Source organism: Toxotes jaculatrix, chromosome 18 (genome assembly GCF_017976425.1).
Source record: "Toxotes jaculatrix isolate fToxJac2 chromosome 18, fToxJac2.pri, whole genome shotgun sequence".
Lineage (NCBI taxonomy): Eukaryota > Metazoa > Chordata > Actinopteri > Toxotidae > Toxotes > Toxotes jaculatrix.
The window spans coordinates 20,851,836-20,870,629 of NC_054411.1; the positions used below are offsets into that span (position 1 = coordinate 20,851,836).

The following is an 18,794-nucleotide window of genomic DNA, read 5'->3' on the forward strand; positions in this document are numbered from 1 at the left end:
ACTAGTGTGTACTGTTATGGCTCATCTTCACTTATAAAATTAGTATTTCCTGAAAAAAGTGAGACTACAGCAGCTCTATAGGTGAAGGCCATCACTCAATCTTAGAGTTGTTTTCATTTTTTTTTCTTTTTATTGTGTCTTCTGTTTAGATATTCACTGCTCTGTATTGGGAGTTCACCATCGAAATATGGGACACATAATTAAATTATAATTTTTCTCATTGGTGCCAAAAAACTCTATAAATATGCTTCATTGGAAAGCAATTGTAATACAATTACACACAAGCAAACAGATTTCTCAGTTTGATTTGACTTTTATTGAAGCTTGTAGAGCACACATCAGATAAACCTGGGAAGACCCCCCCCCCCCACAAATAAATGAAACACTTAGTACTCTTTTGAAGTTAAATGAGAGTATCAAATTCAAAATATGTTCTTGACCCTAGTACCCAGTCTAAGAAATTAAAGTTCAGCGGAGCAAATGTTTTCCTACCACAATGTTGCATTGAATTCTTGTGTAGTTAGCTGTAATGATAGTAATATTCATCCATATATTCATGTCAGTACCACAAAACTGAATCTGCATAAGCAAATAAATACGTAGTGCGTTTAGGAATCGTGGATAAAGTAAAAACAATGCCAAGTCACCGTAGTATTAAAGTTAGAATAGAAGTACAATAAAAAGCAAGGAAATGTTTAAACAACAAAAATGAAACAAATTAAAGCTTTTAGAATCAAACAAAAAACGCATTTACTAAGAATATTAGCATTTACATCTTCTTTCCTGACACCATTACGCCAAACTCCTGGATGGAGATTTCTTTATTTATGTACTGCTGAAGCTGGCGATTTGTGATGTGCCCGAGACGCAACGCATCATCGATGGAGAACTTTTTCCCTGATTTTCTGTCGTGAAGAACTGAGGATTCACCCTTGGGACCCTTGACTGTGATCTCCTCCCAGTCACACTCTTGGCTCTGCAGGTTGACGAACATCTTCCAGTCGATCAGGCCTTGCTTGTAGGCCTCCTCTGGTCGCATCTCCTTGCCCGTATCTGGATCAATGACAACGATAGACCGACGGAGATGGCTCTCCCTCTGCTCCCTCTTCATTCTCACTGCCGCCAGGTTCTTCTGAAGCCTCTCAATTTCCTCATCCTTCTGGGTGGTTACGCCTCTGAGTTCTGCAAGCTCCCTCTGTAGTGAATCAAGCCTCAGCTCCAGGTTCTTTCCATCCTCCCTTGGTGCAGACTCGGTGATAATCCGAGTCTCTTTGCTAGTGATCTCGATTTCAGACCGAAGCTTGCGGATCTCATTCTGCAGCCTTTGGTTTTCTTGCTGCAGACGGTTACTTTCATCACGGATGTAGTCCAGTTCTTTAGAAGACTTGGTGTTAGAGAACTCCATATCAGACAGCCTGGAAGTAAGGGTGGATAGCTCCTGGTCAAGTTCTCGCCTTCTCCTTTTCTCATCCTCCAGAGTCCTCCTTAGGTTCTCAATCTCGATCTCTGCCTCTGGGTCCCTCTCAACTTGGACTTTCTCAGTGCGGACAACTCTTTCCTTCACATCCATCTTCTCCAGGGTGAGCTGCTGCTGGATGAGGGCGTTCAACTCTTTCTCAAGCAGGGTGCGTTTGTGCTTCTCTTCATCAAGCTGTAGTCTGAGGATGGAGTGTTCCTTCTCCTGCTGGGGATCTTGCTGCAGGACTACCTTCTGTTTGACTGTCACCTTCTCACGGTTCTCTTTGTCACGGATTTCCAGTTCATTAAGTCTGACCCGAAGCCTTTGGATCTCCAGTTCTGCATCACGCCTTGCCTTGCGCTCACGCTCGAGTTCTTCCAGTTGCAGATCCAGGTCAGCCTTCTGTATCTGCAGCTGGTGAAGCTCATTTTTCAGATTCTCCTTTTGTTTCTGCTCAGTGTTGATGCTTTGTAAGAAGGTGTTGCACTCTGACTTGAGGACAGGGTCTTCTTCCATTTTGACCACTTCTTGCTGAACAATCTTCTCGCGGACCTGAGACAGATCCATCTTCCTCAGTCTGATCTTCTCTTCTTGGGCTGACCGTTCTCTCTCAAGGTCAAGGCGTTTCTTCTGTTCATCAGCCAGTTTCCTCTTGAGAATCTCAATCTCCTCCTTGGTCTTGGGATCTTCCCTGTACTGCAGCACTTCATTTACCACCTCTTTTGTCTGCACTTGGGGTTTGGTGTCCTTCCATCTTTGGATTTCATCACGAAGTTGGCGGATTTCCATCTCAGATTTCTCAGTATGCTGGGTTTTATCTACAATTTCATTGCGAAGTCTCTCCAGTTCTCTTTCGGTCTGTGGATCCGTCTTATATTTGATGACTTCTTTGATGATCTCTTTGATCTCCACTTGAGGTCCTCTGTTCCTCAGCATAGTCAGCTCATCCTGCAGGGATCTAAGATGGAGCTCTGAATCTTTATAGCGCCTCTGTTGCTCCACAAGTTCAAGCCGGAGATTGGCCACCTCATTTTCAGCCTTGGGGTCAGGACGGACGATCTCCCGCACTTTCTCCTGAACAACAACCTTGGACTTCTCCTCCTCGAGGCTGGTAATTTTCCTCTGGAGGTCAGCCTTTTCTCGCTGTGATGATCTTCGTTTGGTCTTCTCATCTTCGTACTGTCTCCTCAGGTTTTCTACCTCCCTTTCAAAGGCAACATCTTTCTCTACTTTCAGCACCTCCTTGATGGAAATCTTCTCCTCTGCCATTGACTTCTCCTTCTCCAGCCTTCGTAGCTTATCCTGAAGAAACTGCAATTCATCCTCCAGCTGCTTCCTTCCATCAATTTCCTTCTGCTTCCTGTCTAGAAGCACCCGATACTCTGTTTCAAGTTGGGGGTCATTCTGAACTTTGATCACCTCCTCTTCAGTGATCACCTCTTGTTCCTTGCTCTTCTCCTCAGCCAGGAGTGTCACCTGCTTTTGAATCTGAACCAGCTCATTTTCTTTCATCAACTTCTGCCTTTTTAACTCATCCAGGTCATGGCGAAGTTTGCGCACCTCCTCCTCTTGACCACGGTCTCTTTCTATACGCAGGACCTCCTTCACTGTGTATTGCTGTGCCCCTTCTTTGACTTCCGTCTCAAGGCCACGGAGCTTCAACTTCAATACTTCAAGGTCATTCTCGAGGACATGGGTAGTGCGGCGCTCTTCTGAGAGTTTCTGCTGGACTTTGTGAACCTCCTCATCCAACTGGGGGTCAGGAACCTTTTTGATCAGCTCCTTCTTGACAATTGTATCCTGAGGCTTCTGTCCTTCAAGGACATAGATGTCAGTCTGAATGGTCTCAATTTCTTTTTCGAGCTGCTCTCTCCTCTGGATTTCATCTTCCAGCTGCTTCCTGATTCTCCAAGGCTCTTCTCCCGGAGCAGCAGACTGGACTGACTGGACATTTGTAGACTGGATCATGGGAACCTCGGGTTGCTAAAGAGAGAAATTTGTTATCATTGTAATTACTGTTGTCTTTCATGTTAGTATTATTTTTGAATATATTATTACATGTAAATATTTCACCTGACTGAGGAGACTTTGTGCAAACTCGAGATTCTGCAGCCTTTGCTTGTTCACAGCATTCACCTCAGTAAACTTAGCTTCAATGGCAGCTTCCTGTAAACATTGAAAACACATGACATGGAAAGAACATACAGTAAATCCTTACGTTTCTACAGTGGTTCACAACCTTTTCTACTAGCCACTCCTTGATCTTGTCACATGTTGCATGTGTGCATGTGGCAGTTTATTAGCTACACCTAGCTAAAGCGAATCTAGTCTAATACAACAGTCCTGCTATAAATTCTCTTTCATGAAGGTTCTAATGTCCAGTGTTTATTGAAACTGTTTCAGAGAGGTTCAACGGATGGATGTGGATGAGGATGTAGTTTGTGGTGCTGTTGAACTGTACTGTGAGGTGTCTGCATTAGCTGTAGCTAGGTGGAGCTAAAAAACTGCCAAATGTGTTGCAAGCAGTTCAACCAAAAAGTACTTTTTTGGGGCCAAAACCTGTGCTAGATATCACGATGATGTAATCAGAGTTATCTCGGTTTTGGCTGACTTTAGAGACTTTACATCTTTAACAGAAAAAATGTGTTAGAAACTGGGAGTGTGAAGGTTGAAAGATGTTGGTGGGAAATGTAAGATTCATGGGTTCTGGGGGCACAATTCCTACTAGGGATTAAAAGTCAGGACATCTCAGGCTCTACTGCTTTGATTTTGGTTATTCTTTCTTAACCTGTCTTCTATAAATGCCCCCAGCTTTATATAGAAGTGCAATAGTAAATTGCCAGAGTAGCCCTTTAAATGTGTGTTGGTGGCTATGGCAATGGCAATGGCTAATCTGTGCTGAGAAACAGCTAGCAGAGATGTGTTTTACCTATAGCACATGTACATGCTTGAACATTTGAAGGAAGGCATGGATGAAGTCTTGCGTACGTTCTAAAACATACAGTCACATGTCATGAAAGCTCGATGGCTGTGTGTTACCTCTCCCTTGACTGTAAGAGCAGGTGATTCCAGTCTGCTCTTCTTGTATGTTTGAGGTACAAGTCCATCCTCAAGGTCCAGGATAGATCTGAACTTGTCAGTTTCAGTCTCGTAGTCCTACAAAGAACAGTTAATCGGATCTTATTTATTTAATTTCTGCAATTTAAGGGCAGTGATGTGGCAGGAAAATCAGTGTAGAACACCTTACTTTGACAGCTTGTTGGTAAAGCTGGGCATTTTTGGAGACATTGTTCAAGTCGGACTCCTTTCTTGCAATATCAGAGAGCAAGTTCTGTAGAGAACAGTGAAGTTGTCATAAACCTTTTTCTACAGCACCACTGGCAGAATATTTTCCCTTGCAGACTATGAATTGCCGCATTGCTTATCTCTCTCACCCTCTGATTCTTCAGCTTGGTCTCCACTTGTCTCATGTCGTCAGTGTCCCGGGGCTCGTAGTTTGGCACACGAGACAGCCAGCTGTTTAGATTGTCGTAATCATTGCGGTAATTGTTGTATGCCATCTTGGCTCTCTGCAAGCTTTGAGACCTGCAACACACAGCGAAATGTATCTTTACCACTTCCAATAATTACTAATGCACAGTTCTCAGCTAACTTTCCCTCCTTGTCCCGACGCTCTCACCTGGTGTCGATCTGCCTGTTGAGGTTGTTGAAGCGCTTGTTGAGCTTCTGGACGTCGGCCTCCTGCCGCTCGATGTCGGGGCAGTGCTCTTGGAATTTGGTGGCCATGTTGTCGCAGCTTGTTTTGGCCAAGCGCAGGTTCTGCTCTGTCTCAGAGATCACCGACCTCTTGGACCTCAGGTCTGATGCAATATCCTGAGGGTGGCAGATGAATATACACCAAATTAATATACACAGAAACAGATTGGTATGAACCTTAAACATTCAGCCACCAGGACGCCCAGTGATTCAGACTAGATTATGACACAGGGTCCCCTCCACCATGAAGTGATATGAAAATAATACACACCCTCCAGTATTTACTCTGTCTGTGGTATAATATTATTACCTAGTTGCATCCACTTTACTTTGATTTTACTATCACAGCCTTGTTAATTTAATATTAGAACTTTGATAGTTTATATTTCTGGTGTTTTCCACTTGCATTTTTAGAAGTTAAAGTAAGTTTTGTGAGGTTGTGTTCTCATTATATAAATTCACCAAACACCAAATAAACATGGTAAATACATTTTCTTCCACTTTATACATTTATAAACATTTATAAAGCTGATTTTTGGCAGCAGTCTGGACACAGTGTTATGTTTTGTGGTGCACTACTGCCACCAAATGTTGCTCAGTGTAATAGCAAACAGGAACGTGCACTGAGCCACCCACAAAACACTGCTCCATAAGACCTCTACTGATCAAATACTACTGTAGTGTATCTTTATTGTTGGGTTGTGGTGTGGTTTCAGTCAGTGTTGAATATCAGTCTAATGTGTGGCCAAAGAATGTCAGAGCTTACTCCAAGGTCCCTCTGTGTTTTCTCCAGTGAGGAGATGTCAGCTGGAGCGACCTCCTCCCTGGCCAGCTTGTTCTCATAGGTGGACAGAAGAGTCTTTCCATTTTGAAGGGACGTCTCCAGCTGGTTGGAATTCTTCAGTCTGAAACAAAGGGAAGTGCAGTCATCAGAGTAGGGCAGGAATGTGACGTTCATTCATCAAATCTGAATTACGTGCTTGATTTGATCCCTTTTAAACCAGGTGTAAAAACTATTCCAGAACTCGATGAAAGCTGGTCTAAGATCATTGCTACCATAGGCAGTGAAATACTGAGTCCCATACTTGTCCTGAGAGCACTGAAGAAGCTGCTCGACCTTGGTGTACTTCTTACTGGCTTCATCCACCTTGCTGTGAAGCTGAGGAGCACTGGCACAGTTCGGGTTCGAGACCAAGAAGCTCTTTGCCTCCTGCACTTTAGCAGATTTCTGTGGTTCGATCTTACTGACGGCTGCAGCGATGTCCTGAGGGGAAAAACGTCTCGGCTGGTGAGTTGTAAAATACTCTCTCTCTCTTAGCTTTTTATGGGCTGAATTGAGAAATGCAGCATCTGAGAAACAGCAATTTAATCAGGATTAAAGGGAGGTCATACCCTCATATCTTGCAGGCGGTCAGCGCTGTCCTGCAGTGGCCTGTTCTGCTCCAGCGGCGGGCGCACTCGCGCGTGAATGGCCTTCTCCTGTTTGTCCAGGTCACTGACGACCTTATCCAGACCGGCCATCAGCTGGCGGCACTGCTGCTCCTGCTTGTCTGAGGTCACACGCAATCACAACAGCATGATGAACTTCAGTGGCACAGAATGAACTGTGATAGGCAGTGTAACAGGCTGTAACAGGGCTGAGGCCTGAGGCCTGTGGCTTGGGGCCTGAGGCTCGGGGCCTGAGGCTCGGGGCCTGTAGCTCGGGGCCTGTGGCTTGGGGCCTGAGGCTCGGGGCCTGAGACTTGGGGCCTGCTTGATGTAAGCACTTAAAGTAAGCAGAAGTGTGTGTGTGTGTGTGTGTTCTGTACCTGTAGCTGTGCCGGCCCCACTCTCCTTCTTCAGCTCGTCGTAGCGTTTCAGCAGAGTTGTCTTGCTGCTCGCCATCTTCTGTTTAACGGCTTTCTGCTGACTGGCCAGGCTGTAAGTACACAACATAACATTCTGTTTCAGCTGCACTGCAAATGGGAGTTCATCCTGTCATGTTTTTGGACCCAACATACTGTACGTATGTATTCGTACACACTCACTTGTCAGAGATGGCCACTGCCTCGGGGTCGGTGGGGGGGATAATGAAGCAGACGGCCGGGGCAGTGATCTTCCGTCCAGCTGCGTCCTTCACGTCCCATTTGGTCGCGTTGTTCCGGAGCAAAGTGTACCTCTCCCCCCGCAAAATCTGGCCCTGCACACACGACCAGCAACAACAATCTGTCATCTGCTACTGTTTTTTTTTTTTTTTATTGTAGAGTGCAAATTTTGAAATGCATAATTGAAATCTAAAAAAATCTAAAAAAAAAGGCTGTCAGAAATGAAGTCCCAAAATGAACAATGATGAATCAATTAATGAAACACTGCAAAACAACTAATCACATTAATGTATTGTATAAAAAAAAAAGAAATAATTCAAATTAAATGAAATTAGACACACAGACAGACAGTAGAATTCATTCAAAAGAAACTGAATAATGCAACTTAATGCAAAAAAAATAAAATAAATAACCGTGTGCATTTTGTACTGCACAGTATAACCTAGAATGAAACCCTGAAGTCACTGAGGTGGAGAGCCAGCCTACAACATGAAGAGCTTTGCTACCCCTAAGCTGAAGAGTCCCACAGGCTCTTTACTCAAAGTGTGGACTCCTTTAAATCCCCCTGTGTTCTGATCCCCAGGGGTTTTTAATAAGATCCTGAGAGTCTCAGCCTGAAGGGATCTGAATACATTACACCAACGAAACACAAAAGTTACAGACCCAGTGTTCAGGAAAAAAAAAAAAAGCAACGCAAAGGGAGAGTGCTTAGTCATGCACTCTGATACCAGGGAGCAGATACCTGGGATTAGCGCTCTGACAGCCAGTGACAGAGGAAGAGAACAGGAAACTAAGATAAGATGAGGTGGTTTCGATTCAAATAGGTCACAGAATGACAAGTAGATGTTAAAGGAAAAGTCTGCAAAGAGGAAATCAGACAAAGTAATGAAACACTACAAACTGCTGCACTGAGACACAGATCAAACTGCAGTTTAACGATGGTGGAGTCATCTGACCAAATAAAGATAAGACAGGTTGATGAAAACGTTTAGCAAGTGACTGGTTATATCACCTGTCCACCACCTGCACTCATACATGAAAATGAGTGAAACTCTTGAATGCTGTGTTTGGGATTGAAATACAGAGTTTATTTAACTCCACTGAATATGGTGCAGCAATGTGCTTCTTGCATCCACTGATGATGGCTCGTCGACGTGTGTACATTTTCAAGTTGGTTATGATTTATAAGTCTGATCAATCCTGAGCCGCCGTTTCCTCTATGGGCCTTTAATGGACTCTAATGTCCCGTAGCCAAATATCCAAGTAACATACAAGGTTTTTTTTTTTTCATATGCCTGTAAGTCAGGGATTATATAAAGAAGTAAACACAGAATTACTTGCTGAAACATGATTCTAAAGATAAATCTATTATCTGTTACTTTAATGATTAACTTTAGGGATTTCTCACATACCAGCACTGACTGTTTGAAAAAAAAAAAGAGCTCAGATAACAAGGATGGCTGGATGAGTTCAACCCCTGTAAGAGTCTGCAACAGACACTTTTAATTGCTGGGAGCTGTTAAGTTCAGTACCAAAAATCTTCAAAAACAAATTTAATGAAAATAAATAAATAAATAAATAAAATCAACAAATGCAAAATAATGGCAGCTCCAATCCAGAGGCATCGGGTGCTGACCTTCGAAAAACAGGGGACGTACCTCATCTGTGTCAAACTCACACAGAGCTTCAATGGGGAGCAGCTTCTGGGGCGTTTCTCTGCGATACTTCAGAGGCAAAACCTGCAGGCTGCGCTTCTGCAGAGCCTTGACCCGCTCATCAAAGTGGTCCATGGCCTTGGCTTGGTCCTACACATACACACAGAAACACACACTCATACAGTGAGGCATATTTTCCAGTGCGGTAGGAGGCGTCAGTGGTACTGTCAGTTGTCAGTCATCCGTGCTGCCCATGTTCAGATAAAGAAATATCAAAAAGCTCACATCCAGCTCCCTGACGAGACCCTCCATCTGATACACATCTTTGAACTCTGGGTTGTACTTCTGGTTGACCTCTGTTTCCAGCCGCTTCAGCAGGTCTTGAGTGTCACGTGCCTCCTTCTGGTACTGCACACACAAAGATATACACACACACACACACACACACACACACACACACACACACACACAGAATGATGAGCGTTACCTGTTCAAATATGCGTGTGTAACTTCCTGTGATTGTTCGTCCGGCCTCGGTGTCTCACCTTGTGGTACTCGTCCATGTGTTTAAGATGGTTTTCCTCACAGATGAGCAGGTTCAGGTACTCCTTCCAGTCAGCATGGACTGCCTCCATGTGAGCCTGACAACAGTGAGCGAGGGTGTTTGATTAGTAACAATGAGCTGAAGCACGTTCAGATATTAGGCACAAAGTGGCATCACATCACACCTACACCCAAATAACTTCCTGTTAGAAAGAAGAAAAAAAGAAACAAGAAAAAAGTCCATCTGACTGGAGTCGATGGATGAGTCTGTACCTCGATGACGTTCTTCCCCGGATGGTCAGAGGTGATCAGTTTCTCTCCATCATCATTCAGCTTGGTGATGGTGGCCTCCTTGGACTCCAGACATTTACTGATAAAGTTCTGTTGGGGTGAGACAGACATGTTAAATAAACCAGGGATGATGTTTTTTTTTTTTGTTGTTGTCTATATTCAGCTTGTTTTTAATGCACGGTGTGCGTCCGTCCCTTCAGCTACCTCATACTGCCTCTTGCGGGCAGGGTAGTCTAGGTTGCTGTCGCTCCAGTCGTAGTTGATCCTCTCCTCGGCCTGCTGGTCCATCCAGTACAGCTCATTGGTGCAGCGCTGCATGTAGTCCCGCAGGCTCAGCAGGTTGCGCTGACGAGCGCCGGAACTGGCCTAACCAAGGGAAAGAAAAGCGATTCCAGTGAAAACTAGCACAATCTATGTGTTGACTTCAGCCCATGTTCCTCAGTTTCCCCTTTACAGAGCCATCAACCACCGCAGTGTCAGCACATACAGCATTAGCCAACAAACAATGCATTCGTTGGGGACTATTTTCAGCTGCGGATGAATCCACATTTGGTGCTCTGATAACGTCTTGTGTGAGAACAATGTATATATCTTTTCTTTAGAACAAGCTGAGTGTGTAATAAAGTGTTCGTCTGCAAACTACTGCCGCCACAGAAACTAGCCAAAGGGCTAAAAGCAAGCTGGTGATGACAAATGGAACAGGTCTCTGAACATAAGACCCCTCTGGGCTTAGAGAGTGAATGTGTGTGTGTGTGTGTGTGTGTGTGCACGCGCACGTGTGTGTGTGTGAGTTTATTACCAGCAGTTTGTTGTACTTCATCTGGAGGCTACTGACGTAATCCTGAGGAAACAAAACAAAGAGAGAAAGAAAGTGAGAACACATAAATAGGATATGGGTCATGTGAGCAACTAACAAACAGAGATCTTTAGCATTTTGTTGTACATCTCTATTAAAAGTTATAGTTATTGTTACTGTAAGCCAAAGTCTGCAAGCTATTCCAGAATTCTGTGGCTGAAATAAATCATCAAAACATTTATCTATAAATCACCAAAACAGATAAATCCCGACATCATTCAGTTCCTCTGGTTTTCTGCTTGTACCTTGTCACCACTGGTGGAAATGTGAGGAGCCAGAGCCTCCACCTCACTGTGGAAGATGTTGTGTTCCTCCACCTCGTTCTCCACAGTTGGCAGGTCCTGTCCAAAGCCCTTGTTGTTCAGGTTGTCCTGGGCAGGGAGACACAAAAAGGAGTGGGACAGTTAAACGATTAACTCAGTCTGGCTGCTTCTGAAATTAAAACTGCCTGTCATACTGCTGAAATGTCCAATCAGTAAATGTAAAAGGGAATTAGTTGTTCACAGTGTAAGAGTTCAGAACTTCCAGAGGAATGTGCGACACCTCCTCAAATCCCTCTAACGCTACCTGACAGTCCACATAAACCAAATCCTTGTGCACTGGGTTGATAGGTCGTGTTAGGTTTAGGGTCTGTCACCTTTGGACATGCTCACCAAGTTTTCCCATCACCCCCTGTTTCTTAAAATTGATCCAGTTGTTTACTTTGTGCAGCTGAGCTTTGTTAATTCATTTAAGTTGCATCAAATGATTTTTGTAGCCACTCTGGGAGAGCAAGAACAAACTGAAAACACAACCTCTGACATATTATCTCGTGATCTGTCAGCAAACAGTTATTATTGACACATCCAGGAGACACAGAGACACATTAGAATTCAAATGGAGTGCTGTTTGTGTCCACGTGATGAATGTAAGTCCAATATTCACTCTGCTTTTAGCTCTGATTTGGTCTCCACCAACTTCTGAGGGAAATATATGACTTTTTAGCAGCCAAACACTGATCAGCCATCACATTAACCAGTGGCTGATTTGTGTATACTCCCTCTCATCAAACAGCAAGCTCCAAACAAGGATCACAGTGGTTAACGTCAGGTCCACGGTGGCACTCTGTGGGTGTTCAGATCAGCTTCCTACCAGTTTCTCATCCACCATGTAGCCCCAGTTGATGCTGGGCATCCCCTCAGTGCGGCTCAGGTGGTAGATATGGTCATGGTCCTCTTTCAGCTTCATCACTCTCTCACGCAGTTGTTTCATGCTGAGCACACACAAACACACACACAGAATTAACAACAATTAACAATAAATAAGTTATGTTCATTAAACGTAGCAGGACAAGAGAACACGGCTTCTGTGGGAACAAATTACACAAATATTTATATTTCTTCTTTGAATCGTATTCGATACCAGATATTCTCAAATAAAAGCTTGTGTTTAAATAACAAATTTCCCCAAATTTCATATTAAACAGTTGGGATATTTTCTTAGTGTTACACAGCACGGTTTAGCCTTAAAGTGTTAAGGAGAAGCCCTCACTCCTGTGCTATCATCTCCGCCTGTGGGTGCTGGAGGCGCTTGGCGTTGACGGCGTCATCGTCCAGGCCGGTGAGCAGCTCCAGAGAGTTGAGGATTCTCTTGTTGGTGTCATCCTGATACAGCGGCTGCTTCCCCTCGTTGATCTTACTCACGTCCTGCAGCAGAAACACAGCGGTGGAAGTCAGACAAACACTGCCGGCTCCGGTTTCATGCCAGAGCACAAACACAAACACAAACAAGCAGCAGAATAAACATAAAAAGTCAAGTTAGGTTCATTTTTTTTTCTTTTCTTTTCTTTTGTTTTCTGTGAAGCCACGATGTTGCGTCTTTCTAGGAGAACATGTCACCTGTAAATGAATATGATTATGAATTCAATATTTTTCTTCCCATTGTGCTCAGACGAACGCCATCAATCACAAGTAGTGGCCCAATATTCACTAAGTAAATCAAAACATGGGCTGAAATAAAATCCCATTCTCTCACAATGCAGTGTACAAAGGAAATGACCAAGCTGCTCACAGTTAGAAGACATTAAAACTGGTTTCACAATCACACAGTTAAAAGAAATGGTGGCTTGTGGTAAAACAGTTCCAGGAACAGCTCAGAAAGAGAACATCTAAACACTGGTGGGAAAAATGTGTTTGGTGTCTCTTTGCAGTGGTCTAAAAACACAAACTAAAGAAGGACAGTGAGATGCGTCTTTCTTGTTTTATCCTAAATATGTCTCTCGAAAGTTCTCTTTATTTCAACGTTTTATTTTCAGTGTTATGGAAGCACAACACTAAAACACAGGACTGGAGACTAAAACAACCTGCTACTACATCCTAATTCAAATGGCTCTAATTCAAGGGACAATTAAGTGTAGAAGCTCCCGACTCATTTACCTTCCTTCCTTCCTGCTGGCACATTCTCCTCTTTTTTATTTATTACACAAAATAGGGCCTCAGCTTTACTTTAGTCAAATGATCACTTTTACCTGGCAAAAAAAACAAAACAAAAGAAAATCTAAAATATTCAGCATGAGTTTGGAGGCGCCATCGTCAGATCATACCTTGTTGAGGTTCTGCTCCACGTCGTAGATGTTCTTCTCCACTTTGTCGGCATTCTTCTGCAGCTTCTCGATCAGAACGCTCAGTTCCGTGGAGGGAGCACTGGAAAGGCTAACAGAGAGGGGGTGGTGGGGTGGGAGAGGGGGGCACAGATGGATTGCAATGAGCGTTTTTGAGCAATTTTCTGACTAAATTGTTCTGAAACAGTGAGACTTCATCCTCTGGAGAACATGAATATGCTCAGTAAACTCCACGGCAACCCGCCGAGTACATTCCGCTGTTATTGTTTAGTGTTTTTGTGTTGCTACTGGCAGACCAGAGGTCGGCAAAAATATTAGAATTCATCCTCTGAGGACTGCGAATATCCACAGTTAAATTCATGATAATCTGGACAGTTCAACAAACTCTTAGACTTTGCAGCCAGTGGGGTTAAATGTCTTTACTGATGTATATCATCGACCTGATCTCCAGTATATTAGACCTGAATAAGAAAAAAAACACACCATACTTCTGCGCTGGTTTTGTTCCAAAGCAAACCGTGATCCGCACTGTACACATCGACTGCACACAATACACAGGTGTAACAGTTTTATAGCTATGGGCTAGTTTTATATTCATTAATGACTTGATGAACCATAATTAAACTGTTTCTATCCAACACCATTTTTCCTCTTGGGATCATAATACCAAACGGATGACTCACAGATTTTTCCTGAGAATCATAACACACACACACACACACACACACACACACACACACACACACCAGCTGCAAAAGACAACCGTCAGTTTCAAATTTCTGCTCGACTGTCCTTGCGACTATTGCCGCTGCGTCAAATGGACGGAGTGGTGGACAGGACAGGACAGTGAGAAGACACAGGCAGCTTTCTAACACACAGCTGACATCAGTCCTTAAAGTAAAGGAAACTGGCCCAGCAGGTTCTTGGCCTGATATCACGCAGAAACAGACACACCCAGTCCGATCACTGCGACCAGCCATCACCCAGCGTAAGGCGTGCCTCAGTGTATGTTCCAGTGTCACAGTTCCATGAGGTTTCTAATGTCACCATGGAGAACTGTATCCAACCATGGGCTGCATTTTCTCCTTTATCTCAGTCACTGTTGTTTGTTTGTCATTATGTGTAAATGCAGACCAGGACTGGTAGGAAGATCATGGGAAATTAATAATGGCACATAAACAAACTGGAGCTGTTGTCGTGCCAATTTCTTCCTCGTCCATCAACACGTTTACTGATCCACGTTTATCTGTGCTAAGCTAATACTGACTGATAATATCAATCAGTTGGTATGTATGTTAAAAACAAATACTGGCTGGAGTGGTTGTCATTCATTTATTTATTTAACTTCAGTCCACAGACGCAGAGCAAAGATGGTCCATGTCTGTCGATTTAAATCCATCACCCATGGCCTGTCTCACACACACACACACACACACATCCACACCCATTCACCATTCTGTACACCCGTTACATAACCCTTCCTGCTGCGTGTTCACCGGACACTGACTTTAATTTCAAAGCCTCAGCTGGTTTTCGATACCAAACAATGACAGAACAAGTTGGAACCGGCAAGTCCTGCGGAGCTGTGCAGAAGCTCAGGGGGTGGGTCTGTCTGTCTGTCTGTCGAGGGCCATGCAAATGAAAAACACCCCGAAGGGGGTTTCTGTCACGTTAGAACACAACCCTCGAGATAACAAACACCTACACTTCTCTTTTTCTCCCTGAAACCTTTAAAACAACAGGTCCTTGTGTAAGCAGCACAGCACGTCTCCCGCTACACGGCTCCATGCAAGAGGACAAAAGGAACATCAACAAGCATGGGCTGTTGTTAAACATGATGCGTACATAAATACAGCTGCCAGGACAGTTCTCTTGCATGATTTAAAATGATTAACAGCAGGACAATTCATGCTTTAAAATTCAGAACAGATGATAATTAAGAGAGGAGAACTAACACCGCCCTGGTCTTTGGAGCCTTGCCCTCAAAGTTTGTTCCAAGGAAATTTATTGCACAACCATAAACAGTAATTCTACCTGCTCTGCTGTGTTTCTGTGCTCCAAACATGTCGTCAGTAGTTTTTGCAGCAGGGAGGCTCGCTGGCTCTGATTCAATGGTTTGACCGAGGCTGTGTGTTGGTTCTGGGAAGGAACTGGAGCTGGAGCGTTAGCTTGGGAAACACAACTGGCGTGTTTCCACAGGGGGGAGAGGGTCAAATTAGAACCAGAGAGCTCTGGCACTATGTAATGGTGGGAGTGGAGGGCTGCTGCTGTCAGCAAGCGTCACGGCACGACCCCCTGAGCCCTGCTCTGTCTCAGCAGCCTGCTCCATGAGACTACCAACCACCTCACTGTCAGTCCTTATCTCACCCAAAGATGGCTGGTGATGCAGGCATCTTTGGATCTGGACTTTTTTTTTTTTTTTTTTGTCCATGTACAAACTCAAATCTGAACGAAGAGAGCAGAAGCTGCATTATTAGGATTCCATTACTGTCTTTTATCAGGGTTATCTGGGAGTTGTTCAGCAGTGATCGCATGTATGACTCATTTACACTATGGCGTCCTCACTGTCACCTGATGAGCAGTAACTGTGATGCCAATGCATAGCACAGCTCAGAGAATCCTTTTTCTCTTGACGGCAGTTGTGACAGTGGGAGGGACACAACTCACCTTTGAGCATGACTATCTGAAAAACACATTTCGGTATTTGACACTAAAGAGTGTTATTTTTGAGCCCCCTCCCACCCCACCCCACCCTACCCATCCTCCCCCACCCTCTTAATACCTGCTGACTGACAGAGAGAGCATTATCTCTCCAGTGTCTTTACAAAACACTTCCACTCTGAGAGCTGAGTTTTGGTTGAAAAGAAAATGAGGAGGCTCTGAGGATAGCGATTCAACAAAGCAGCTTCAGCCTCAAGACATTTCACCCACTTCATCATGTCCAGGGTGTGTGAAAGTCCTCGGTCTGAGGCTCGGGGGGGAGAGGCTGCAATCGATTCCTCACACACGGCCCCTCTAAGGAGGACAGCCTTACAGCACTTATCAAACCAGTTACTACAACTTTACTACACAGCCCTATCAGCCACACCCTCAGCTAAGTTAAAGCCACCATTATGCAACCTAAGTTGCACTTTTCAGTGATATTTTTTAAAATAATGCAGATCATTCAGACAGCATCTTGTTTCAGTCACATTGCATCCAAACAGTTCATTCACTGAGAGGATTTCAACTATCTGAAGTCATGCACCAGAAAAGACGGATTTACTCGGCAAAGCAATCAACCTGTAGTAGTTAGTATGAACAAGTTAGTCCACCATGGGGTACGCCTTGTTCTCCTGTCGCCTGTTCTTGCCTGTGCTGAACTTACTCCGTTAAAAGATTGACTTAAAAAAACATGACTTCAGCTCTGCGCTAAACAAACCACGATTTACATTAAAACTAGAGGTGTTTTATGAATAATTATAATCAAATGTTTAATTCGGCTAGTGCGTTTACCACCTAACATCCATTTATTAGAAGTAAATCTTCTTTTATTGGTACATTTCACAACTTTTCACACTATTTTTTTAAAACCCATTTCGGTGTACACAGCCAGTGATAAAAGGGAGAACTGCTGCCTTCTGAAGAAAGCGAGATCACTTTAAATATGAGATTTTTTGAATGAAGTTTGGCATAGAGGGACCATAATGGAGCTGGGAGTAGAACAGAAAGTATGATCCTAAAACGCAGCTGAACTGCTTCCAGTAGACGCCATAGCTGGTTTTTAAAAGAAAGTGTCCAACTTACGGTGTCTTGGGCTGCGATATAGCGGTGGACTTGCTCTTTCTCTTGAACATGGTGACAGGTCACCTGTCGGCGGCTTCCGGATAGAATACAATCCCAGCAGGACAGGTGAATCTCGGCTGCGTGAGTGCGCGTGTGTCCTCTGCTCGTGTTGCGAATGTGTCGTGTGTCAGATATGTCCACACTGCCTTCTCAGTGTCAGAGCTTCCCCTCCCACACACAGACACACACAGAGACACACACATTCACAAACTATACCAGCGGCACTGGACTCATCACCTGGGAACATTCACTTTTTTTTGGTCTTCAGCCTGTGTACCTGTCAACCCCAGCGAGGACAGGCGGGGCCACAGATTCCAGAGGCCCCGCCCTTCAACTGACCTCCCAGGTATGAACAATCAAACGCACACAAGCTTTCCAATCTTTACATTAGGTATAATACATACCTAATGTAAAGATACAGTATTTCAATATTCACTGCAACTGAGAACGCATTACAAAATATAACGTCATGGAAAAGATATAAGAGCAATAACTGATCTCAGTGCAGTATATTGCACAAAAACACACACAAGTACTAAAACAGGGTGTGACAAAAATATACGTGTTGAAGAAAAACCTTTGTGTTTCAGCTTGAAGTGCATTTGCTGTGCTGTAGTGTTACAGATTTACTGATGGACAACCAGTTAGAAAATGTATGACATAATGATAAATATCCTTTAATACAAATCAATTATAAAATCCATATCATCACATGGACACACCCTCAGTGTGTGTGTGTGTGTGTGTGTGTGTGTGTGTGTGTGTGAGGGGGTGTGTCGTGTGGGTAGGTGAATTGCTTTGTAGCTGACGGGGGGGTGTGGTGACCAGGACTACACTGGCTGAACCAGTCAGACTCGACAGTGTCCTCCCTCTGTGTGAATGTTGTCTGTCTGTGTGTGTGTGTGGGTGTGTGGGTGTGTGTCAGCCAGGCTAAGGTGTGTGATACTGTGACTCTCCACAGGAATTCCAGGCAAACTAAGTAACTAGAAAGTAACTGCACTACATTACATATCAACAACGTCTTCACGACTCAGCTCATGCTGCTAATATGCTAATACTAATGCTAACGTTAGCGCTAACATTCAAATTCTACATTTCCCATCATGCACCTTAACAGAGTCTTTAGTGAGTGGGCCATGAGCACTGTGAAAGATCTTTACATTTACAGCGTGTACAGACAAAAAGTGATAAATCTAAATGATGAACGGAGGATAAAAAGATTTATCCACTGGCTCTGGCTCAGCTTCCTTAGCAAATAACAAAATCCTGCTTCAAAGCAGTCCAGGCTTCTGTGCATCTGTCGTCTTGGCTGATAATCCTTTAAACTTGACTCTCGGTTTGGGTTTAATCTTCTGACTAGTACCTGTAGCAGCATGCCCACACTTCTGCAGCCCCTTGTGTTGTGTTGCTGGAGGGCTGTTGAACATGGCCTAGTGTTTTGTTTTTTTTGTTTTTTTAAATTCATGACACTTGAAAGCACTTGAGTGCAAACCTGAGCTTTGTGAAAACTACAAATGTTTAGTCCTTTCCTAAAGTGAAACTTTCTCAGGGCTGTACAGAGAGGAGTGTTCTTCAAGCAGGGTCATTGTTTCCATCCCTCTGGTGGAACGAAGCAGTGTCATTCAACATCTGGGGCTGATGGCCATGACCTCTCAACCATGGGAGGAAAGACTGTTATCAGCTGGGAGGAGGCGCTGCAGCTACCAGCCGTGGATGTGATCCCAGA

The 18,794-nt window shown here is 44.0% G+C and overlaps 1 protein-coding gene across 2 annotated transcripts; it reads right to left on the reverse strand.

Moving 5' to 3' along the window:
* Positions 1 to 293: 293 nt before the first annotated feature.
* Positions 294 to 17,307, reverse strand: ppl (periplakin). 2 transcript variants are annotated; one of them, XM_041062029.1, is made up of 23 exons: positions 17,030 to 17,307; positions 13,226 to 13,334; positions 12,175 to 12,329; positions 11,776 to 11,896; positions 10,890 to 11,015; positions 10,588 to 10,629; positions 9,993 to 10,154; positions 9,771 to 9,878; positions 9,500 to 9,595; positions 9,240 to 9,362; positions 8,958 to 9,104; positions 7,243 to 7,394; positions 7,024 to 7,133; positions 6,608 to 6,765; positions 6,301 to 6,479; positions 5,982 to 6,120; positions 5,139 to 5,332; positions 4,894 to 5,044; positions 4,707 to 4,790; positions 4,499 to 4,615; positions 3,533 to 3,625; positions 748 to 3,442; positions 294 to 717 (listed from the first exon to the last, which is right to left on the reverse strand). In XM_041062029.1, the coding sequence occupies exons 1-22, from the start codon at positions 17,077 to 17,079 to the stop codon at positions 770 to 772; spliced, it is 5,289 nt and encodes a 1,762-aa protein (XP_040917963.1). In that variant the 5' UTR covers positions 17,080 to 17,307; the 3' UTR covers positions 294 to 717; positions 748 to 769. The 2 variants fall into 2 exon arrangements, with proteins under 2 accessions (XP_040917963.1, XP_040917962.1); XM_041062028.1 differs by having other exon boundaries at positions 294 to 3,442.
* Positions 17,308 to 18,794: the final 1,487 nt, after the last annotated feature.